Below are 24,572 nucleotides of genomic sequence, written 5' to 3'. Positions count from 1 at the left end.
ATGCTCTTATTACTTCAGGGAAGGCAGCTGTTACAAATGATGTCCCACAAACATTTAAGATTCAAATTTGTGTCTAATGCAAAAGAAAAAAAACATGACAAAGTAAAACTAAAGTGTAGTGAAAAACAGAACCTAATATTTTATCTCCCAAATCATGCATAGTTTAAGAAAGATAAACACCATGAAAACACCATAGGATTGAGTTTGACACTGCTGTTTTTAAACACGTGACTCATTTGCTGTAATGCACAGAAGTGTGTCTTTGGTGGTTTTTCACAGTGAGTCATGATTTCCTGATTGTTTTTGAAGAGGGATTATCAAAGTTTATAGAAGGACAAGTTATATATATCATTTTAAAAATGCTTTCATTAGCTCTTAGTACATTCGGCAATATGGCAGCCACATTTCTCAACCAAAATGTAGGTGTGTTTCATCTTAGTGCCGTCCTTGCAGAGCATCTCCACTTCCTTCTTGCTGGTGGCCATTTCTTGACAGCATGAGCACGAATGCATTAGCTTGCTGCTTTCCGCAGAGTACCTGTAAATAAATATTAAGATGGGATCAGTGTCAGTGTACCACCTACTGTTCAATGTGAATAAACACTTATCCTGTTATTATCCTCATTCAAATAAATCTCACATCGATGAGGAAGCTCCACAGGATCCTCCACAGGCTGCAATTTCCACTTCTTCAACTGACTGGCAATTCTTTGTCTTTAGATAGGTGGTGGTCTTGTTCACCTTACAGTCGGAACGAGGAGTACCTGTTGACGACATTGCCTCTAACTATCAGATGATCTATCATGGGGACATTGTCTTTGTTGCCACCGACACATACTGCCAATGACTCACTGCAAATGGGACTAATTATAGGGCCTATTATCATAAAAGCATGTTAAAGAAAGGTTACCGAAAAGACAGTGTGTAATTTGATTTCTACTCACAGGTTTTGCAGCAACCATTCTTGTCAGTCTGTTCAGTTCCCTGCAATATCAACAAAATCAACTATGAAGTGCAACACTAAATATTACACAGTCACCCGAGTGCATTACCAATGGTTTTGCTCAAGTAGAAAATGTGATCTCCTTTGTCAGTCGTGTTTGTATGGTCCTAATCTTTCTCTAAGCATACACATTAGCTCAAAAATATCTATCATTCCAGCCCAGTCACAGGTATAATTATTTGTGCTTGGCTTGCAGTACAAACTGTCCTATACACAATCCAAGTGTAGTATTTAAAAAGCTTAATTTTAGAAAGGTGCAAATAAAGATGAGGAAACAGAAAAAGTAGACCCTAATTCTTGTTATTCACTTTGACAAAAACATGGATTGTTGTACATAGAATATGGAATGAAGATGAGTCAGTATTAGATTATACTCACTGGAACGCAGTTTTCTGGATCAAATTCAGCACATAGTACTTCAATTTTAGAGACTACAAAATCATCCTTCACCTTCTGGCAATCATACTTGGTACAGTTGTCACCTGGTGGTGACCAAGACTCGGAGGGCTGTCAGATATTAAGAGGTTGTAAATTATTAATTATTAGTAGTCACAATGTAAACAATTGTGAGTAATAACACAATTTAAGGTTTCGTACAATGATTTGCAAGACACTTCCATCACAATGTACTTACTTCAATAATGATTGGAGGGAGGCCTGGGTACTCAAAAACACATTTTGTTTTCTTACATGTTCCACAACATTCTCCAGGTTGGGGTTCATACACATAGCCCTAGTGTTTGAAAGAATGCACAAAACAATATGGTCTGAAACTTCAATCAATTGAATGTTTATGTAGTTAGTATCTGCAGGATGCTTTCACAGTTTACACCAAATTACAAACAAATAAACAAACAAAAAGACGCCTTTTCATTTAACTTGAAGTAAACAGTAGACAACTTCCTCAGGAGCACCACAGACTAATCCTATTCATCTTCATTGCTTTGGAGAGACATGCCAGTGATAAGTGAAAATAAATGTGTCATATTTTTGTTGAAATTTATAAACATTGCTGTCATAAGGCAACACCCAGATTCACAAAATGCACATCTTGATAACAACCATCCTGTGTATGTATGAGTGAGCTCCACTGGATTTACCATGTACACTCTTCTGTACAATATAGTTTCACTGGCTTCAAATTTAAATAATTAAAAAATGCACCTGTTCACAGTGTATGAGACACTGCTTCTGATGACATATCATCTCGTTCAACTTGCTGTCTGGATCCTGAGTGTCAGTGCAGTGGCATATTTCACATGGATTTTTGTAGAAATCCATACCTGGCTGTAGAAAATATAATGCAAAGTATAAGGTGATTTTACATGGAGGCCCACGAAGCAAATGTTTGATGACAGCGTGGGAAGGATGGTGGAATATACTCTGAAGAGTGCACCACCCTGAAAACATATTCAGTGTTCATATTCATAATTTCTTACCTTGTACTCAGTATCATTGAAGACACAGACACCTTTGGGTACTAGATTAAGAAATGTTAAACAATTATGATCACATCAAAGCCTTGTGTTCAGTTTTCTTGCAAGTCTTTCACACACTCATACTTAAGCCAGAATTTAATAAAACCTTCATGCAGAACTCACCACAGAGAGAAGAAGCGCAGCAACTATCATTTGAGTTGTGGATGAGCAACTCAAAACCTGGAGCACACTTCTTTGATGTTGATGAACATTTTTTGGTGTCACATTCTATTGGTTAAAAAGTAAGATATTTCCAGGGTTGGTAAGGGGAACCATAAAATAAAACCAAGACCATCAAAATACAATGACTGACTGACAACAGAGGATTATTTGTAACACTGAGGACACTATTGAGAACTGCTGTGGAACTGCTGTAAACAACAGACGTCACCACATTATACTAGTATGGCCAGTGGAGAACTATGATTAAAGTGATCTTTTCAGAAACTATTACCGTGTTTATTCTACCTCTTTCTATTAAAACATAAGCCAGGATATGTAAGGGTGGTATCCTAAATCACTCACCACATGTCTGTCTCTCACAGCAGTCAACTGTGCTGTTCACCAACACCTCTCCCTCCTCGGTACAGGTAACTGGCTCTTGGGTGGCACATGCGAGAGGCTCACACTGGACACTCGAAGTATCCTCATCACAGACACACTGCTTACAGCCACTCTGCCAAGTCTCACCAAGCTGTTTGAATGATGGAACAAAAGTATTGTTTAAACAGCAATAAGTACATGGTGAGAAATATGGGGAGAGTAATGCAAGCGATGCAGCATACCTGTTTGGGCTCGCCATTAGGTCCAGTGCAGCCTACAACAATGTAACAATGAGCTTATATGCAGCACATCCATTCAATCACAAATAATTCGATTTGTATTCCCCCAATTAAATGCTCTTACATGCGTCGACACAGATGTCAGAGTTTGAACTGTACAGAGTCGTCCCCTCTGGGCAGAAGCATCCCTCAGTTAATCGATTACATTCCATGTTCTGTTCAGCTTTTTCTCCCTGGCATTGTGGTACAAACTTCTCATTGTATCTAGATAGTAACAGATGGAAATTTTAGAAGAAAGAAAAACAAAAGATAAATGATGAGTAAAATGCAGTGATTACACACATGTATTGTTAGGTTTTCTTTTTGTTGTTGTTTGGCATGCTATTAGCGTGCTTGTAAGGACAATAATGTCTGCTGTTCTGCTATTTTGGCTCAGACTGAAATATTTTAACTATTTTACTGATTGCCATCAGTGTGCAAATGTTCATGGTCCCCTGATGATGAACAGTATTTACACCAGTGACCCTCTAACTTTTGCTTAATTCACTTCACACAATGTGGTCAGGATCAACTGTTGTCACTTTGGTACATGCTTGACAATCATTTTTTTCTCTACAACATTACATCAAAAATGGGAATTTGTCCAATATGACCAAATACCTAGAACGTTGGCATTCTCATTGTGAGCATGTTTGCATTCTGGTGTTAGCGTTAAACTGGCCTTGATAATTATAAACTGCTGACATTTAATCTGTGATATTGTATGAAAATAACCAAGCTTTTACCTTGCATTACAAGTTGGTACAACACTTGGCCCACAAGGCTTGTAGACCTTATTCTCTGGACAAGTATAATCTGCAATAAGAGAAAGTGGGTTTAAATATAACAAACAAGATCAGGACATCTGAACATAACATTATGTGACTTCCACTGAAACAAGACCATCCTACCACACTGTCCATTTGTGTCTTTCCTCCAGTCCACACAGATCAATGCTTCAGCACACATCATGCTGTATATTTCCAGACTGGAACAACCCACAGTGGAATTTGACATGTGGCAGACATCAAAGTTACAGGCCTCATAGTAAGGCCCTGGTGGGACGAGTTTGTGGCATTTTTCAAACAACCTGAATGTCAAAAATGAAACAAAGTAGCGTTAAGTGATCCTAAGTGAAATTGCAGAATTAAACTACACATTGTGCTCATGTTTATTCTGTAAATACTTACTTGCTGGTTATAATGTTGCATATACTATCAGGTTTGCAGGGCATTTGTGTTGTTGTTGTTGTTGGTAGTGGTGGTGTCTGTGTTGGCAGCGGCTCACAATATGGTTTTTTCTTGTCATGTACTTGCCAGTCATATCCCATTTCAGAGCATGAGGGATGAATTTGGCCGTTTGGTAGTCTGCAGTCATTTTTCCTGTTATTGTCACAGGTACCTTGAAGAAATAGATATTAACATGGCAGATATTACATCCCACATTTAGTTTATCATTTGGCAGTTAGATCTGGATATTACATGCATCCTTATATGCTTTTATCCAAGTTAATTCTGGCAAAACAACGATCATCTTACCACACTGTCCCTCTGTGTTGTTGTGGAAAAGGGAAAATGGCAATTCAATGCTGTACAGAAGTCCCTTGAATGACACAACTGCTTCAATTGCTGGGATTCTTAAAAGTGTCTCAATTCCTGCACTCGTGATGATGAAGTCTTCCTTAGAGTATGTTGGGAACACCCGCTTCCCATTGACATACACCTAAACAATGGCAACATTGTAAGTCTTTCTAAACAGCTTTATTCATATAATCATATGTCATAGATCATCGTTGCATGTTTATACAGTATATTATATATTCTATATTTAAATATATTTAACTAGAATAAGCTATCATAGCTCATATAGCCATAGTTACCAGGTTTATAGTCTTTGGGGATCTTTCCTGTGAGAGAATAATTTCATAGTCTTTGTAATACACAATCAAGGCTTTAGTACAGGTAACACCTCCAGTGCCACCATCACAGTTCTCATTGTCGATATGAATTGTGAAATTGTGTTTGGGAATGATCTCTTTGACCAGAACATATGTGCAGTTTTTCTGGAAGCTGTAGTATTGACCATCAAATGTCACATAATGAGGGTCTCCCCAGCCATTGCAAATACCTGTGAATATTAGATTGAGAAAACAATGCTTGTTACATCGGAGAAAACTGGATAGTATGTGTTTGGCTACACAAATGTGCAGCTGTGTGAAGATGCTGCTTGAATTTCAAAATGTTTTAATGTGTGCTTACATTTGCATTCATAGTGAAAACAGCAGCCCTCATCATCATAGACACGGGTTGGTTCGTATTGATTTTCGCATACAGGCTTGGTCACCTTTTTACATTTTTTATGATCTGTGATTATTTTACCATCTTTACATATTGATATGGTGCAGTTGGATGAGTTCCATGACTCGCCATGCTGGAAATGGAAAAGTAGTGCTTTTAACAAAAAATAATGTATCTATAATTTTCATGAAATTCAGGGAACAAGGAAATAATTTTACTTAGCGATACTGGCAAGTTGATACAGGATAAGTTCTATGTCCATTAATAACATAAGTCACAAAGCAATGTTAAATATGTTTTTATGTTGCTCTGTTATTTGTGTGACTGGACCGCTGGAAGAACAGCGTCAGTATTAATTAAACTAACACCTTCAGAAATGCATTGACATTAAATAAAACAACAGTGGGTCTTTGTTCTAATGCATCCAACGTGCATGATTAGTGAATCTCAATACCTTTCTAGGCGGCTTTAGAAATTCACAGCCTTTGGGAGGCTCCGATGTGGATGTTGTAATTGTACTGACTGTTGTTGAGCCACTTCGTGTTGTAGTAGCAGAGCTTAATGTAGTGGTGGAAGGTGTTGGTGGAGTAGTGGTAGGTGTTGGTGGAGTAGTGGAGGGACATGGTCTGGCAAGCTTCTCAACATTGCAGGTTAGGTTACAATATGCAGTGAAACACCAGCCTTCTCCATCAGTCTTATTGTACATGAAACTACCTGCAAAGGGGAAAAGGAAATGCAGTTTAAAACTATAAAAAATTATATGAGGAAAAACCAACTTGAGTGATGTGTTTTTTGTGAATTCAAATTTGACCAAAATTGATATTACTGTAAAGTGGATGCTTCTGCGTGGGGATTTGTGTTTGGATCTTGATTTTCCCCACCATATCAAGACTTTTCTCCAATTAATGCATGTTTTTGGCCAGAACGTTAGTAGAGATAGAGTAATGACTAAACTAACAAGTAACTAAACCAAGTCAACTTGGTGATATGCATGTACAAGCTGTGTGCGCATCACAATGTGCACTCTACGCCGTCATCATCATTATTGTGATAGTATGAACAACAAACAAAGTGCACACACTGAGGATGTTGCTTACCAGGAGAAAAAATGTGATCCTTGTACTTGCAAAAACATAAAGTTGTACTGCCAGAAGTTGAAGACGGAGGAGATGAAGGAGTTGCAGTTGGTGTTTCTGTGGTAGCTCTCTTTGTGGTTGTGGAAGTTTCACCAGTGGTGGATGGTTTTTCTGTGGTTGTATTTGGAGTGGGTCTTTCTGTGGTTGTGGTTGTAGTGAGTCTTTCTGTGGTTGTAGTGGGTCTTTCTGTGATTGTGGTTGTAGTTGGTATTTCTGTGGTTGTTGTCGTGGTGCTAGGCTTTCCTGTGGGTTTTGTAGTTGTACTTTTATTTTGAGATCCTGTATTTTGTGTTATTGTAACCGTTGGATTTGTAAGAACCTTAGGGCTTGTGGTGGTGCCATGAGTCGTAACAGTCGTGGACGTTTCAGTAAGAGTCGTCAATGTTTCTGTTATTGCTGTGGTTGTAGTGCTGGGTTTTTCTGTAGTTGTTCCTAAGGTACTGGACTCTTCTGTGGTTGTAGTAGGTTTTTCTGTGGTTGTGGTTATGGAGGTGGTTGTAGTGGGTTTTTCTGTGATTGTGGCTGTAGTGGTCTGTTCTGTGGTTGGAGTGGGTTTTTCTGTGATTGTGGTTGTAGTGGTCTGTTCTGTGGTTGTAGTGGGTTTTTCTGTGGTTATTGTTGGAGTGGGTTTTTCTGTGGTTGTTGTTGGAGTGGGTTTTTCTGTGGTGGTGGTTGGAGTGGGTTTTTCTGTGGTTGTGGTTGTAGTGGGTTTTTCTGTGGTTATGGTTGGAGTGGGTTTTTCTGTGGTTGTAGTGGTCTGTTCTGTGGTTGGAGTGGGTTTTTCTGTGGTTGTGGTTATGGTGGTGGTTGGAGTGGGTTTTTCTGTGATTGTGGTTGTAGTGGTCTGTTCTGTGGTTGGAGTGGGTTTTTCTGTGATTGTGGTTGTAGTGGTCTGTTCTGTGGTTGGAGTGGGTTTTTCTGTGGTTGTTGTTGGAGTGGGTTTTTCTGTGGTGGTGGTTGGAGTGGGTTTTTCTGTGGTGGTGGTTGGAGTGGGTTTTTCTGTGGTTGTGGTTGGAGTGGGTTTTTCTGTGGTTGTAGTGGTCTGTTCTGTGGTTGGAGTGGGTTTTTCTGTGGTTGTGGTTATGGTGGTGGTTGGAGTGGGTTTTTCTGTGATTGTGGTTGTAGTGGTCTGTTCGGTGGTTGGAGTGGGTTTTTCTGTGATTGTGGTTGTAGTGGTCTGTTCGGTGGTTGGAGTGGGTTTTTCTGTGGTTATTGTTGGAGTGGGTTTTTCTGTGGTTGTTGTTGGAGTGGGTTTTTCTGTGGTGGTGGTTGGAGTGGGTTTTTCTGTGGTTGTGGTTGTAGTGGGTTTTTCTGCGGTGGTTGTTATTGTTGTGCTGGTTGGTATTTTAGTGGTTGTTGTGGGAGTACACATGTCAACGCAACACCTCACTCGTATTTCATAGTCAAAACACTTTACATTATCTCTGTTATAACAAATGAGCCCGTCTGTTGGGCTGCATGTTACTTTTTGACCAAGTTGTGTCAAAGGTTTGTCTTTGTATTGGTTTGCCCTACATTCAATTTCCACAGGTTGAGTGCAAACATTTATATCCAGACCAGCAATCTTGTCTATGGTTTCATAATCTCCACCATTTGGGCCATAGGTTGGGTAATTTGTATTACTCCAGTCAGACCACTTACAAACATAGCAGTTTGTAGTGGGTCTTTCTGTGGTGGTAGTCGTGGTGGTGGTTGTAGTGGGTTTTTCTGTGGTTATGGTTGTAGTGGGTTTTTCTGTGGTTGTAGTGGTCTGTTCTGTGGTTGGAGTGGGTTTTTCTGTGGTTATTGTTGGAGTGGGTTTTTCTGAGGTTGTTGTTGGAGTGGGGTTTTCTGTGATTGTGGTTGTAGTGGTCTGTTCTGTGGTTGGAGTGGGTTTTTCTGTGGTTATTGTTGGAGTGGGTTTTTCTGTGGTTGTTGTTGGAGTGGGTTTTTCTGTGGTGGTGGTTGGAGTGGGTTTTTCTGTGATTGTGGTTGTAGTGGTCTGTTCTGTGGTTGGAGTGGGTTTTTCTGTGGTTATTGTTGGAGTGGGTTTTTCTGAGGTTGTTGTTGGAGTGGGTTTTTCTGTGGTGGTGGTTGGAGTGGGTTTTTCTGTGATTGTGGTTGTAGTGGTCTGTTCGGTGGTTGGAGTGGGTTTTTCTGTGGTTATTGTTGGAGTGGGTTTTTCTGTGGTTGTTGTTGGAGTGGGTTTTTCTGTGGTGGTGGTTGGAGTGGGTTTTTCTGTGGTTGTGGTTGTAGTGGGTTTTTCTGTGGTGGTTGTTATTGTTGTGCTGGTTGGTATTTTAGTGGTTGTTGTGGGAGTACACATGTCAACGCAACACCTCACTCGTATTTCATAGTCAAAACACTTTACATTATCTCTGTTATAACAAATGAGCCCGTCTGTTGGGCTGCATGTTACTTTTTGACCAAGTTGTGTCAAAGGTTTGTCTTTGTATTGGTTTGCCCTACATTCAATTTCCACAGGTTGAGTGCAAACATTTATATCCAGACCAGCAATCTTGTCTATGGTTTCATAATCTCCACCATTTGGGCCATAGGTTGGGTAATTTGTATTACTCCAGTCAGACCACTTACAAACATAGCAGTTTGTAGTGGGTCTTTCTGTGGTGGTAGTCGTGGTGGTGGTTGTAGTGGGTTTTTCTGTGGTTATGGTTGTAGTGGGTTTTTCTGTGGTTGGAGTGGTCTGTTCTGTGGTTGGAGTGGGTTTTTCTGTGGTTGTGGTTATGGTGGTGGTTGGAGTGGGTTTTTCTGTGATTGTGGTTGTAGTGGTCTGTTCTGTGGTTGGAGTGGGTTTTTCTGTGGTTATTGTTGGAGTGGGTTTTTCTGAGGTGGTGGTTGGAGTGGGTTTTTCTGTGATTGTGGTTGTAGTGGTCTGTTCGGTGGTTGGAGTGGGTTTTTCTGTGGTTATTGTTGGAGTGGGTTTTTCTGTGGTGGTGGTTGGAGTGGGTTTTTCTGTGGTTGTGGTTGTAGTGGGTTTTTCTGTGGTGGTTGTTATTGTTGTGCTGGTTGGTATTTTAGTGGTTGTTATGGGAGTACACATGTCAACGCAACACCTCACTCGTATTTCATAGTCAAAACACTTTACATTATCTCTGTTATAACAAATGAGCCCGTCTGTTGGGCTGCATGTTACTTTTTGACCAAGTTGTGTCAAAGGTTTGTCTTTGTATTGGTTTGCCCTACATTCAATTTCCACAGGTTGAGTGCAAACATTTATATCCAGACCAGCAATCTTGTCTATGGTTTCATAATCTCCACCATTTGGGCCATAGGTTGGGTAATTTGTATTACTCCAGTCAGACCACTTACAAACATAGCAGTTTGTAGTGGGTCTTTCTGTGGTGGTAGTCGTGGTGGTGGTTGTAGTGGGTTTTTCTGTGGTTATGGTTGTAGTGGGTTTTTCTGTGGTTGTAGTGGTCTGTTCTGTGGTTGGAGTGGGTTTTTCTGTGATTGTGGTTGTAGTGGTCTGTTCTGTGGTTGGAGTGGGTTTTTCTGTGGTTATTGTTGGAGTGGGTTTTTCTGTGGTTGTTGTTGGAGTGGGTTTTTCTGTGGTGGTGGTTGGAGTGGGTTTTTCTGTGGTTGTGGTTGGAGTGGGTTTTTCTGTGGTTGTAGTGGTCTGTTCTGTGGTTGGAGTGGGTTTTTCTGTGGTTGTGGTTATGGTGGTGGTTGGAGTGGGTTTTTCTGTGATTGTGGTTGTAGTGGTCTGTTCTGTGGTTGGAGTGGGTTTTTCTGTGGTTATTGTTGGAGTGGGTTTTTCTGAGGTTGTTGTTGGAGTGGGTTTTTCTGTGGTGGTGGTTGGAGTGGGTTTTTCTGTGATTGTGGTTGTAGTGGTCTGTTCGGTGGTTGGAGTGGGTTTTTCTGTGGTTATTGTTGGAGTGGGTTTTTCTGTGGTGGTGGTTGGAGTGGGTTTTTCTGTGGTTGTGGTTGTAGTGGGTTTTTCTGTGGTGGTTGTTATTGTTGTGCTGGTTGGTATTTTAGTGGTTGTTGTGGGAGTACACATGTCAACGCAACACCTCACTCGTATTTCATAGTCAAAACACTTTACATTATCTCTGTTATAACAAATGAGCCCGTCTGTTGGGCTGCATGTTACTTTTTGACCAAGTTGTGTCAAAGGTTTGTCTTTGTATTGGTTTGCCCTACATTCAATTTCCACAGGTTGAGTGCAAACATTTATATCCAGACCAGCAATCTTGTCTATGGTTTCATAATCTCCACCATTTGGGCCATAGGTTGGGTAATTTGTATTACTCCAGTCAGACCACTTACAAACATAGCAGTTTGTAGTGGGTCTTTCTGTGGTGGTAGTCGTGGTGGTGGTTGTAGTGGGTTTTTCTGTGGTTATGGTTGTAGTGGGTTTTTCTGTGGTTGTAGTGGTCTGTTCTGTGGTTGGAGTGGGTTTTTCTGAGGTTGTTGTTGGAGTGGGTTTTTCTGTGATTGTGGTTGTAGTGGTCTGTTCTGTGGTTGGAGTGGGTTTTTCTGTGGTTATTGTTGGAGTGGGTTTTTCTGTGGTTGTTGTTGGAGTGGGTTTTTCTGTGGTGGTGGTTGGAGTGGGTTTTTCTGTGATTGTGGTTGTAGTGGTCTGTTCTGTGGTTGGAGTGGGTTTTTCTGTGGTTATTGTTGGAGTGGGTTTTTCTGTGGTTGTTGTTGGAGTGGGTTTTTCTGTGGTGGTGGTTGGAGTGGGTTTTTCTGTGGTTGTGGTTGTAGTGGGTTTTTCTGTGGTGGTTGTTATTGTTGTGCTGGTTGGTATTTTAGTGGTTGTTGTGGGAGTACACATGTCAACGCAACACCTCACTCGTATTTCATAGTCAAAACACTTTACATTATCTCTGTTATAACAAATGAGCCCGTCTGTTGGGCTGCATGTTACTTTTTGACCAAGTTGTGTCAAAGGTTTGTCTTTGTATTGGTTTGCCCTACATTCAATTTCCACAGGTTGAGTGCAAACATTTATATCCAGACCAGCAATCTTGTCTATGGTTTCATAATCTCCACCATTTGGGCCATAGGTTGGGTAATTTGTATTACTCCAGTCAGACCACTTACAAACATAGCAGTTTGTAGTGGGTCTTTCTGTGGTAGTCGTGGTGGTGGTTGTAGTGGGTTTTTCTGTGGTTATGGTTGGAGTGGGTTTTTCTGTGGTTGTAGTGGTCTGTTCTGTGGTTGGAGTGGGTCTTTCTGTGATTGTGGTTGTAGTTGGTATTTCTGTGGTTGTTGTCGTGGTGCTAGGCTTTCCTGTGGGTTTTGTAGTTGTATTTTTATTTTGAGATCCTGTATTTTGTGTTATTGTAACCGTTGGATTTGTAAGAACCTTAGGGCTTGTGGTGGTGCCATGAGTCGTAACAGTCGTGGACGTTTCAGTAAGAGTCGTCAATGTTTCTGTTATTGCTGTGGTTGTAGTGCTGGGTTTTTCTGTAGTTGTTCCTAAGGTACTGGACTCTTCTGTGGTTGTAGTAGGTTTTTCTGTGGTTGTGGTTATGGAGGTGGTTGTAGTGGGTTTTTCTGTGATTGTGGCTGTAGTGGTCTGTTCTGTGGTTGTAGTGGGTTTTTCTGTGATTGTGGTTGTAGTGGTCTGTTCTGTGGTTGTAGTGGGTTTTTCTGCGGTTATTGTTGGAGTGGGTTTTTCTGTGGTTGTTGTTGGAGTTGGTTTTTCTGTGGTGGTGGTTGGAGTGGGTTTTTCTGTGGTTGTGGTTGTAGTGGGTTTTTCTGTGGTTATGGTTGGAGTGGGTTTTTCTGTGGTTGTAGTGGTCTGTTCTGTGGTTGGAGTGGGTTTTTCTGTGGTTGTGGTTATGGTGGTGGTTGGAGTGGGTTTTTCTGTGATTGTGGTTGTAGTGGTCTGTTCTGTGGTTGGAGTGGGTTTTTCAGTGATTGTGGTTGTAGTGGTCTGTTCTGTGGTTGGAGTGGGTTTTTCTGTGGTTATTGTTGGAGTGGGTTTTTCTGTGGTTGTTGTTGGAGTGGGTTTTTCTGTGGTGGTGGTTGGAGTGGGTTTTTCTGTGGTTGTGGTTGGAGTGGGTTTTTCTGTGGTTGTAGTGGTCTGTTCTGTGGTTGGAGTGGATTTTTCTGTGGTTGTGGTTATGGTGGTGGTTGGAGTGGGTTTTTCTGTGATTGTGGTTGTAGTGGTCTGTTCGGCGGTTGGAGTGGGTTTTTCTGTGATTGTGGTTGTAGTGGTCTGTTCGGTGGTTGGAGTGGGTTTTTCTGTGGTTATTGTTGGAGTGGGTTTTTCTGTGGTGGTGGTTGGAGTGGGTTTTTCTGTGGTTGTGGTTGTAGTGGGTTTTTCTGTGGTGGTTGTTATTGTTGTGCTGGTTGGTATTTTAGTGGTTGTTGTGGGAGTACACATGTCAACGCAACACCTCACTCGTATTTCATAGTCAAAACACTTTACATTATCTCTGTTATAACAAATGAGCCCGTCTGTTGGGCTGCATGTTACTTTTTGACCAAGTTGTGTCAAAGGTTTGTCTTTGTATTGGTTTGCCCTACATTCAATTTCCACAGGTTGAGTGCAAACATTTATATCCAGACCAGCAATCTTGTCTATGGTTTCATAATCTCCACCATTTGGGCCATAGGTTGGGTAATTTGTATTACTCCAGTCAGACCACTTACAGACATAGCAGTTTGTAGTGGGTCTTTCTGTGGTGGTAGTCGTGGTGGTGGTTGTAGTGGGTTTTTCTGTGGTTATGGTTGTAGTGGGTTTTTCTGTGGTTGTAGTGGTCTGTTCTGTGGTTGGAGTGGCTTTTTCTGTGGTTGTGGTTATGGTGGTGGTTGGAGTGGGTTTTTCTGTGATTGTGGTTGTAGTGGTCTGTTCGGTGGTTGGAGTGGGTTTTTCTGTGATTGTGGTTGTAGTGGTCTGTTCTGTGGTTGGAGTGGGTTTTTCTGAGGTTATTGTTGGAGTGGGTTTTTCTGAGGTTGTTGTTGGAGTGGGTTTTTCTGTGGTGGTGGTTGGAGTGGGTTTTTCTGTGATTGTGGTTGTAGTGGTCTGTTCGGTGGTTGGAGTGGGTTTTTCTGTGGTTGTTGTTGGAGTGGGTTTTTCTGTGGTGGTGGTTGGAGTGGGTTTTTCTGTGGTTGTGGTTGTAGTGGGTTTTTCTGTGGTGGTTGTTATTGTTGTGCTGGTTGGTATTTTAGTGGTTGTTGTGGGAGTACACATGTCAACGCAACACCTCACTCGTATTTCATAGTCAAAACACTTTACATTATCTCTGTTATAACAAATGAGCCCGTCTGTTGGGCTGCATGTTACTTTTTGACCAAGTTGTGTCAAAGGTTTGTCTTTGAATTGGTTTGCCCTACATTCAATTTCCACAGGTTGAGTGCAAACATTTATATCCAGACCAGCAATCTTGTCTATGGTTTCATAATCTCCACCATTTGGGCCATAGGTTGGGTAATTTGTATTACTCCAGTCAGACCACTTACAAACATAGCAGTTTGTAGTGGGTCTTTCTGTGGTGGTAGTCGTGGTGGTGGTTGTAGTGGGTTTTTCTGTGGTTATGGTTGGAGTGGGTTTTTCTGTGGTTGTAGTGGTCTGTTCTGTGGTTGGAGTGGGTTTTTCTGTGGTTGTGGTTATGGTGGTGGTTGGAGTGGGTTTTTCTGTGATTGTGGTTGTGGTGGTCTGTTCGGTGGTTGGAGTGGGTTTTTCTGTGATTGTGGTTGTAGTGGTCTGTTCTGTGGTGGGTCTTTCTGTGGTAATGGTTGGAGTGGGTTTTTCTGTGGTTATAGTGGGTTTTTCTGTGATTGTGGTTGTAGTGGTCTGTTCTGAGGTTGGAGTGGGTTTTTCTGTGGTTGTGGTTATGGTGGTGGTTGTAGTGGGTTGTTCTGTGATTGTGGTTGTAGTGAGTTTTTCTGTGGTTGTGATTGTGGTTGTCGAGAGCTTTTCTGTGGTGGTGGTGGTGGTGGTAGTGGTTGTCGTGGTGCTGGGTTTTCCTGTAGTTGTTCCTAATGTACTAGACTTTTCTGTGATTGTGGTTGTAGTAGGTTTTTCTGTGACTGTGGTTGTAGTGGGTGTTTCTGTGATGCAAATAAGATAAAAGGATAAATCATTAAGTCATCCAATTTCAACATTCATATAGGTTACTTGAAATTTCACTTGTATGATGTCTCTCATTCCTACCAGATGTGAAAGTAAAGGGTGTTGTTGGAGTTGCTGTTGGAGTTGTTGGGCATGGTGCTATAATTCTGGTAATATTTCCATTTTCTCCACACACAGCAGTGATACAGGTTCCATCCCCATCATGCGTGTCATACACCTTATCTCCATATTTGTATGTACGTCCTTTATAAAAACAAGTGCAAGCTGCAAAAAAGAGTTGCATGCATCACAGTGTTACATTGTGAATTCATAAATTGGTTTATAAAAGATTCAAAATAGGTCTTTTCTCTGGAGCGGAAAAGGATGCAAATGAGATCATGAATCAGTACGGGAATAAACAACATGATTCGATGATTAACCCACTGAAGGCAAAATCTGCCCTATCACATTTGACTATAAGTCAGACACTCCTAATTGAGATATAGAACATTATATATCACAATGAAAACCCTAATAATACTGTAATGTTATTTATAGGCCATTTTATAGCCATAATAGTGTTTTTGCTTCTTACCTTTGACATCAGGGCTGCACACCTTGACTGATGACAAACAAGAACTGTGAGATAAATGAAAGAAGAAATTTTAATCCTGAAAACATGCCTTATGCTTAATTGTATGTCTTCCATGCATACATTATATTACATAATAAATATTTTCTACCTTAGCATACAGTAATTGTGTGATTTAAGTGTACTTATTTTATCATTGACTTTTCCCACAATAGCAGCATTACTAAGGAAGTTTCTTACCAGTTTTGACAGTTTTCTGTTGAAGTCATGGCTTCCCCTTCTACATAATGCTTCCCTTCCTCATCATAGCAGCCACATTTCTTCTTTGGCACACACTTCATGGTTGATTCTTCCAAATAAGGTCTCTCAGATGGGCATCTTGGATAGCAACCTTTAAAATTTAAAATGTTATGGTGAACAGCAAAACCAGAAAGAAGAATGGGTGCTCACAAGATGTGTAACCTAGAACTTGTGTGCAACCTCCAGTGGTGAAATTGAAAGAAGAATCCATAACACATCAATGAGTACAAGAAAAGCACATTTCTGCTAAATTGTTCAAGAAGAAAAGAGCATGTGTGGTCAGTTATTTCTCTATTAATAATAGTAGCCTAAATGATACATTTTACCTTCTAATGGTGGGATTTGATTGTAGCATGTTCCTAACTTATTTCTGCAAGTCCTCATGCAGGGTTTTCCACAAGGTTCGTAGTGCCATTCACACTCCCCATCAGGGTTGTAAAAATCACAGAACAGAGCTAATGGAACAAAGGAAATGGATTTTAATAAAGATTGTTTTTCATAGTTAATGTAATTAATTCTACAGAGTCAGCCTTAATGGAGTGTCTGTTTTGGTCTGAGATGCTGGTTGTGTAGTGCGACACCTTGGGGCAGCGACAGTCACTTACAGAACCTTTAATTGCCATTAATGCTGACAGATCACATAATACATGAAATATTCATTGGTCTCCTAATAGAAACACAAACAAAAGACGCACGGCAAATTGTTGGAGTCCTCCATTTCACGCAGACTCCGGCCTTGTTACAGACTGCTGCGTAGGCCTCCACAGCTGAGCAGAAACACTCACAATCTCCCCCAGAATTGCAGGCACATGTGTCTCTCACACAGGCATCATAATAACTTTGGTGATCCACCTATTTGAAGAGAACCATTTTAAATGCAAGTCGAAGCTTTTGCTCTCTAAAGCAGTTCAACATATGTTGTATGACTTTGCTTGCCAGTTTTCTTACCTTTGAATGACAGGCAGAAAAGACTTCACTCTTGATAATGCTGCAGTGTTTCAAAGCCCATGCTTGCCTGTGTGAGTACAGACTGCAGGCATTTTTTAGTTTGTTTGTATTGGGACAGCTTGGTGACACTTTCCAGCTGTTTCCGAACTCAAGGGCTTCTACCACAACTTCTTTGTTTCGGGAGGTGAAATCATTCTTGATGTTCCCATCGTAATTCCCACATAGGCCGCAAACTCTGCCCTGGAGTAAAATGATATCCAGCTGTCAAATAGTAACCTTATAAACATGTATCTAACTTGGTTACTTGTGTATCTTCTCACTTGCCTTGAAAGTGGAGCTGAGTTTGATCATCAGTGTTGTCTTCTTATTCCAGATGACAACAATACCATTCTTTGCCTCAACAACAAGATATAAACCCATGGTGGTGATGTGATAAGGTATGTCTACCCCTTTTTTTTGTTCAATTACTTTGATATTTTCTTCTGAAAGAACAATTTCTTTGTTCTGAAAGAAATAAAAAAAAAACATGCTCATTAGAAGTCCCATGAAATTATATTCAGTTCAATTATATTAATTATTCCAGAATTACTTCAATTACATATACATAATGCCATTTACCCCTAAATAGAGTTTGACAACAGAGCAGATGCTGTCAGTTGTTCCACATGGGACGTTCTCAGTCAGGACCCTGAAGGTGCCGTTCATGTTGTCACCACAGTAATCCTGCAAGACATTGATACTAGTATGACAGACTGGTTTTCTGATCAATCACTGATACCATAGAGAAATATGTGCTATACCTGAGTGAAGACGTAACCACAGTCTCCATTAAAGGAGAATTTCTTTTCATCAAACGTCATATAATGCCCTTCTCCGTATATGGTACAGATTCCATCACATTTGCGATCAGTGCATTTCCATTTTCTGCTTTTGCAGGTGCTATAATATAAAGGGAGTGCATTAATATCAGAGCATATTCTTTTCTCTCTCTTTCTCTTCTTTTAAGTGACTACAATGAAGAACTGACACAGCACTACATCACAACGAGATACTGTAGGAAGGCTTACCAGGTGTTACAGTCCACAGTGACATTCTCACCAGAACTATAGGTTTGTCCATTATACAGGCAGGGACAGTCCTTCTCCTCAACACAGCCTCCTTTACCATCTGACAGCAGACCAGCAGGACATACACAGCCTGACATACACTCTGTATTGTCCTATACAATGTAAGAATAAAGTAGTTAATATGTGCTTCTATTGCTGTAGTCTACATGTATAAAATATTCAAGATATCATGTGCTAGTGCCATGTCCTTACACATTCTGTGTTTAGAGTCTGGCAGCTTTTCTGGCACTCTGATCTTTTGTCGTCTGGCTTTGCATTGGAGCAGCTGAAGAAAACCATTGGACTGGTGCATGCTAACAACAATTATACTGTGTTACAAAGGACATCACCATAAACTGTAGCTAGCTTGTTTTGCTACAAAAGGAATACTATGATGAGGTGAGTGCTGTGCACCTACTTTCTTTTTTGTGGCTTCCTGTACACCTTAATTTTCCACTATAGCAGGTGCTGAAATGCATGGAAAGACAAACAAGGTGGACAAATAGGAGAATTAAGTCGCTTCTTGGTCATTTCTGCTGAGTTTCAAACAGTGAATTTTCCTTAGGCTATGCTCCCACTGATTTGATTGCAAAATCTGAATGCAGATAGTCTGGCAGTGTATAGGGGCTCAGACAGACCAGTGCAGGGTCACTCCAGAAGAAAGCTATGATAACACAAAGTGAACTTTCAGGATCTTCATCCTGTACACTGAACCACTGTACCTAACAAATTCAAGCTTGTATCTGTTCTTACACTGTAAGACCCAAAACTTAAGGCAAAACCAGTAAGGACTTCATACATACAATGTACTGACTGAGTTCTGGGGTCTGGCCAACTTTTGCTAGGCTACTTGTTTTGATATTTTAATGCTACAACTGCCTCTTCAGTGGGGAATGAAACTTAAAAATAACATAAAATACTGTGATATAGTCTTCACTTTTAAAAGTGGGTGAAGTTGGCCCACAATTTACTCAGAGGACTGTGACCCCGTTGCGGGTGCCTAGGATGAAGGTTCATGTACCAGTGATGAACTGCAAACCTCCTGGCACGGAGCTTAGTTGCAACATATTTGCACTCTCCCTCTCATTTCCTGTTACCCGACTATCACCAGTTGGCTTATAAAATGCCAAAAATATTACAAAAAAATATTATTTTGCTTAAATTTTACATGAGAATTTTCAAAAGAAATCCTTACCAAGTTTGTCCTTGGACCCTGACCTCTTGCTTGGGCCGCACCAGTTTGTCTCCAATGTAACAAGAGCATTGTGACGCTGACACACACTCCCCCTTCTCATTTAAGTAAGTTCCCTCAGCACAGCCACAGCCATCAAGTTGAGTAAATTCGACCTCACATGTTACGTCTGACTGACTAAGAGAGCGACAGGTTCGACCACAGCTTTTCATCTGGTAGTCATACACCATAGTAGTGGGGCAGCTAGTTGTGTCTGTTGAAAGGACAGACAGATCACATCCAGTTTGAATACTATGAACAAGTTTCGGTTTCGTATATTGCTCTTTTTTATAGATTGACTTTAACTTACTGCACATGACGCTCCTCCATCCTTTCAGAAAGACACCTTCAGCGGCACATGCATGGACATAGGATGATATGGCAGCACACATGCACTCCTCACTGTTTCCACAGGCACACGTATCATAATAACAAGACTGCAGAGGGAAGCAACAACAAGTTAAATGATTAGTTGAAATGTACAGTATATTTACACAAAGTTACACAAATGCATTAATATACATATACATTGGACTGTATACAAAAATAAATTGGTGCTTACAGCTTGATAGTTTTCTGGGTTTATTTCAGAATGGCACTGGGCAAAAATCCCAGCTGGGTCTGACAGCATGGAGCACCAGTGTGTGGCGTATTTCTCTAAAAAAAAACCAAAACAAACAACAACAGCAAATAATCGTGTTTACTGGTAGAGAGCTATGGAGAATGACATTAAAATACAGAGTATACTGTCTGTGACCTACCCTTGTCTACGCTCAAAGTGCAGGGGTCCCCTAGTGTGGTCGTCACATCAGGACAGCTTGCTTTGGTTTTCCATGTGTTGGCAAACGTCACAGCCGTTCCCTCGATCAGTCCATTTGTGGTTCTGAAGTCATCAGCTCCAACATCATTGAAATCTCCACAAAGGCCTGAAAAAAAAAAAATACTTTGACTTTACCCCCATTGAAGTCCCCCTTAATACTATCATCAAAAGTGGCCAAGATGTGAAACACACCTATGAGCTTTCCCTTATTAGACACACTGGCTTTGATGTAGACCTGCATGAGGGGTACGAGCTGGATTTCAAGGTGAAGCCCATAGGCGGTGCTGATAACAGTGAAGAATGTTGATGGGCTGAAGACTGTTACACCATCTGTAAAGGAAAAATATCTGTGAGTAAAGAGACTGTTTCGCTTTACTCAACATACTGTCAAAACACATCTACAATACAACAGGCCTCTCACCCATGGAAAAAGGCAGACGGGTGATCAATTTGTTATAAAAGACCTGTCCGTTGGCTTCTACTACTATCACCTGCAAGGGAAAAAAAATTACAAACATAACGATACATATTTGGAGGCATGAAATTTAATTAAGAATCATAGTATACTGTATAGTGCAATTTTACTGTTTGTTTTGGCAGTATCAGAGAGACTGCAGTCAGGCAAGTTGCTTTGTCAGATTTTTCACATTTGGCCAGTTCACCAACGACACCAAATGCCCCATTAGTTTCCTAAAGTCAAGAAGATTAAAATACATTTGATTACAAATGGTTCTCAAATTGATTTAGATGGGCTTGTATGTGAATTTGTGTATGTGATTATTTTAATTATAATTATAATTTTTTACCTTGGTGAGAACATATGAGCAGTCTCCATGGAAAGTATATGTTTTGTCATCATAGGTAGAGATGTGGGAGCCGCCCAGTATGGAGCAGATACCAGGACAGTTCATATCCTTACAGCTCCACTCACCTTTAGTACAGGTGCTGTCAGCAGGGTTTAATTAGTTTGGGTTAGACAGGCCATCATAATAACACATGTAAATATAAATATGATAATGAGGATATGAAAGTTATTACCATTCATGACAGGCCCTGGAGTATGAGTGCCCTGGCTTGTATGACTTGTCATTGTGTAAGCAGAAGCACTGCTCAATAGCAATGCAACCACTTTGTGTAATGTCATCAAAGACAGTCCCTTATGAGAAATATAATGACACTTAAAGAAAGAGTAAAATGCTACTACAGAATATTTTGCATGTAATTTACCATCAGTAAAAAAAATGACTACATAGCTTAGTGGCTTCATTTGCTCTCTCAATTAATAATTTGTACACAAACTAAAACATGACAAACAATATTTTTGAATATTTTTTTAAAAAGGATTTGTCACATAACAACTTTGTTTAGGAATTAGACAACATTTTTGGTATATCCATGTCTCAGTGCCCCAAATCAAAACAAAAAACTACATTTAATACAAGCACCTAATTTAGATTTTACCTTTGGTCTGAACTGTCATTATATACAGTATTCAGCATTACATTGGGGAACAAAGTGATAAATATGCACCTAGATAAATGCAGCCAAACCTATGTCCAGACTGAATGAACTCTAACATTAGTACATTAGCTTGAATGTAAAGAAATTAATACAGTATTTGTAGGAAACTTCATACTTATAAAGTTGTTGCTAAAACTGCAATTTAGGCATGTAAATTCAACAATATGAACACTAATTCTGCATATCAATCAACAGTAAAGAGCACAACTCACGTATTTCAAGGCCATTAGTAACTTAATATGAATTTAAATAATCTAGCAACAGGGAACCTACCGGGTGGACAGAAACATCCATCTATGCAGTGCTCCTCACATATTTGGCTTCTCTGAGGGTTGCTGCAGGTGTCAGTACAGGGACTACCACATTCTTGGTACTCCATGTTGAATGGGCATGTGCTTGCTGTTTAGCAAAAACAAAAAACAAACTGCACTTCAGAAACACTGATTTTGATACATAACTGCACTGGAACAATTCAAGCTTGACCGTATGTGTTCTCATTGCTGCTCTTACCACATAGTTGTTTGGTTTTCCATTGCTGCGGTTTGCCGCCTGCGTGAGCACACTGATGGGAGTACTCTGAGACAGTCGAACACAAGCATGAAGTGCTGTTGCTGTTACAATAGCACAGGTCCTTTGCGCAGGCTTCGATGAAGGAGTCAGTGTCGATCAGGTTTTGACAGCTGAGGAAGGCAGGTCCCGTGAGCAGGTTCTTACATAGGTCTTTCTGTGGGTAAAAAAGATCTGATTATATTGCCTTTGTTGTCATTGTACAAAGTACAATAAAATGAAAGTACTTCTGTAATGTACTCTGCCCTGTCTCGGGACCTGAAGGCTGAGTTACGAGCTTCAAAAGAGACATCACCTCTCCAGTCATCCAGGGATTGAGGTTGGGCTATACCCGGTTGTGTTTGTTGTTAAATTGTTCACATACCTGATTTGCACAGGACTTTGTAGATGTAGTGACTTCTTCACAATCTTCATTCAGACCATTGACTTTCCAAACCTCTCCATAATATTCAGGAGTAAGAGAATCCCCTGTAGCGAAAGAAAACACGTTTATTCCAAATGTAAAAATATTTTCTACAATTCAGTTGAGGCTCTGGGGTTTATTGTTTAGTATTCACCATTTTTGATGAATTCATTATGCTGGACCCCGTTGAAGTCACCACACAGGCCACATGTCTGTCTCATGAATTTTGGATCCAGCTCAACCTTTAACCCATTGAAAAATACATTTGAATAAAGCACATAAATGAATGGTTAATATTACAAAATGTTAACTTGGTACCATCTTTTTTTTTTTTTTAAGTATTTTTTTTGGCCTTTTTGCCTTTTATTGGATAGCACATAGTGAGATAGACAGGAAAGGGGGAGGCAGAGAGAGGGGGAATGATATGCAGGAAAGGTCTGCCCGACGCGGGATTCGAACCGGGGACGCCTGCGTTGAGGACTGTAGCCTCTACATGGGGCGGCCGCTTTAACCACTGCGCCACGCACCGCCCCAACTTGGTACCATCTTTACAAAGTTTGTTGCTATCTTTATTTTTGGTGTTCTATCATATCACACGAGAATATCTATCATCTAAAAGGACATGTCGTTCAGTTACACTTTTACATCAACACAATGCATCATGTTCAGTGCAGTCATAGACAGACAGAGAAAATAGACTCAGTAAAAAGACACTGAATTTTCACAGTTATTGAATTATTACAGTCTGTTCTCTTGTCTCTTTAACAACAGTAAAGTTATTTATTTCATTAGCTATAGGCTATAGTATTAATCATCGTTGTATATTTTCAGAGCTCAGTTTAAATATCAGATTAGCAGATGTTAAGACGAATCAACATACCCAGAGTGAGTCTTCTTCATTCCACATGATGACCAAACCCAGCGTTGCCTGGATTTTGACATGTGAGCCACTCCTTTCAAATGTAATGCCAGCTTGGCTGAATGGTACGGTGACACTAGAGGGGACCAGATAAATCATCATAATCAGAACATGTGACATTAAACATCACAGTTAACCAGTTATTGGCCAGTAATGAGAAGCCACATTATGAAAACACACTCACGGGACATCACCAACTTTGATGGAAGTGTTGGCTAATTCCACAGAAATCCCATCCAGCATCATAGTGACGCTCTTGATGGTGACGACCCCATCTATCTCCTGTCGCTGGAGTTGAACATTGAAACTCTCATAGCTACCTTCACACTGGGACACCAGGACGTAGTTGCAGGTGTAAGGAAGGTGGAAGAAATCTCCATCGAAAGTTTTGAAATGGTAGTTTCCCCATGTACTGCAGAGGGGATCCCTCACTCCTAGTTAGTGAAAAAAACATTTGCTGTTTAAATTACAAATGGAGTTTGAATTGTTACATTTCAAGATTCAACATTTACCTGTCATTACTGGCATGGTAGCTGATGATTGATCCATGACTTAAGGGAGAAGAGAGAGATTTTTACAGTACATTTTCATACAGACAACTGACAGACAAAAACAGACAGTATGTCCATGTAAAAAAAATCCAACAGTTGTATTAAATTGTCCAACATTGGAGACATTAATAAGGTTTTATTTAACTCCATCATAGCAGAGCCTTTGATGTAATCATTTCTCTGCATGTCCCAGTCAGCGAACATACCAGAGGCAGCAGCACCTAGTCCAAGGCAGAGAGTGAGCCAGGGTATCACCCATTCAAGTGGCATCCTGGCTGTTTTCATGATCATTGCGTGGTCCCTGTCCTGAGATGAATAGTTGACCCAAATGGTGCAACACGGTCACAGCGCCATATTTTATACCTTGCTGGGTGTTTGCAGTTTAGGAGGGGCAATAGGGACAATTTGGGCGTCAACTCTGGATGCTTATGCGTCCACAAACACCACATAAATTTGCTTATGAAAACAAACCGTGTGTGTATGCTATAAAGCATCCAATTTAATCATGCTCAGGTTTATAGCTCGATTATGAATTTTATATAGTTACACCATTACTGTTTACTTTATTCATGTCCTGTTTCTAGAGACCCATATAAACAATAATCATGTATTTCACTCACTGATCCTTAGCATATGGTATGCCTCTCTATCGTAAAATAAATTCACAAGTCACTTCTTCATTCACTGATCAAACATTTAACAAAGACTTAACAGACCAATCCAAATAAGCTACTGGAAGTCTAGCAGTCTGGCATGTCCCTTTTTTTTATCACCAGGTTGCATTCATTGCAAAACACAATGCAAAAACTGAACATCAATATGACCATCCATGTTGCCTTCGAAATAAATATGATTGTTTGTCACATGTTTGG

General features: G+C 40.4%; 1 protein-coding gene across 1 annotated transcript; it reads right to left on the bottom strand.

The window, feature by feature from the left end:
• Positions 1 to 368: 368 nt before the first annotated feature.
• LOC310987316 (mucin-5B-like) lies at positions 369 to 23,677 on the bottom strand (the record flags this gene model as incomplete). The annotated part of the gene is made up of 49 exons (XM_083973513.1): positions 369 to 537; positions 640 to 763; positions 944 to 983; positions 1,381 to 1,509; positions 2,167 to 2,289; positions 2,442 to 2,482; positions 2,604 to 2,708; positions 3,006 to 3,174; positions 3,266 to 3,297; positions 3,387 to 3,526; positions 4,048 to 4,117; positions 4,213 to 4,391; positions 4,492 to 4,702; positions 4,840 to 5,023; positions 5,181 to 5,428; positions 5,560 to 5,731; positions 6,122 to 6,312; positions 7,074 to 8,068; positions 8,369 to 8,844; positions 9,325 to 9,736; positions 10,997 to 11,112; positions 12,409 to 13,536; positions 13,774 to 13,843; positions 14,231 to 14,741; positions 14,845 to 15,027; positions 15,338 to 15,381; positions 15,575 to 15,725; positions 15,961 to 16,089; positions 16,330 to 16,486; positions 16,583 to 16,822; positions 16,907 to 17,086; positions 17,201 to 17,305; positions 17,383 to 17,521; positions 17,650 to 17,801; positions 17,902 to 18,002; positions 18,107 to 18,156; positions 18,884 to 19,356; positions 19,482 to 19,576; positions 19,681 to 19,845; positions 19,932 to 20,069; positions 20,161 to 20,230; positions 20,325 to 20,429; positions 20,546 to 20,684; positions 20,778 to 20,895; positions 21,534 to 21,659; positions 21,771 to 21,984; positions 23,111 to 23,225; positions 23,334 to 23,583; positions 23,662 to 23,677. The coding sequence occupies 49 exons, from the start codon at positions 23,675 to 23,677 to the stop codon at positions 369 to 371; spliced, it is 9,690 nt and encodes a 3,229-aa protein (XP_083829639.1).
• Positions 23,678 to 24,572: the final 895 nt, after the last annotated feature.

This window comes from Trachurus trachurus (genome assembly GCF_905171665.1).
Source record: "Trachurus trachurus genome assembly, chromosome: 6".
NCBI classification, from domain to species: domain Eukaryota; kingdom Metazoa; phylum Chordata; class Actinopteri; order Carangiformes; family Carangidae; genus Trachurus; species Trachurus trachurus.
Note: the sequence above shows the minus strand (reverse complement) of the source record. Positions and strands in the feature narration are given on the sequence as shown.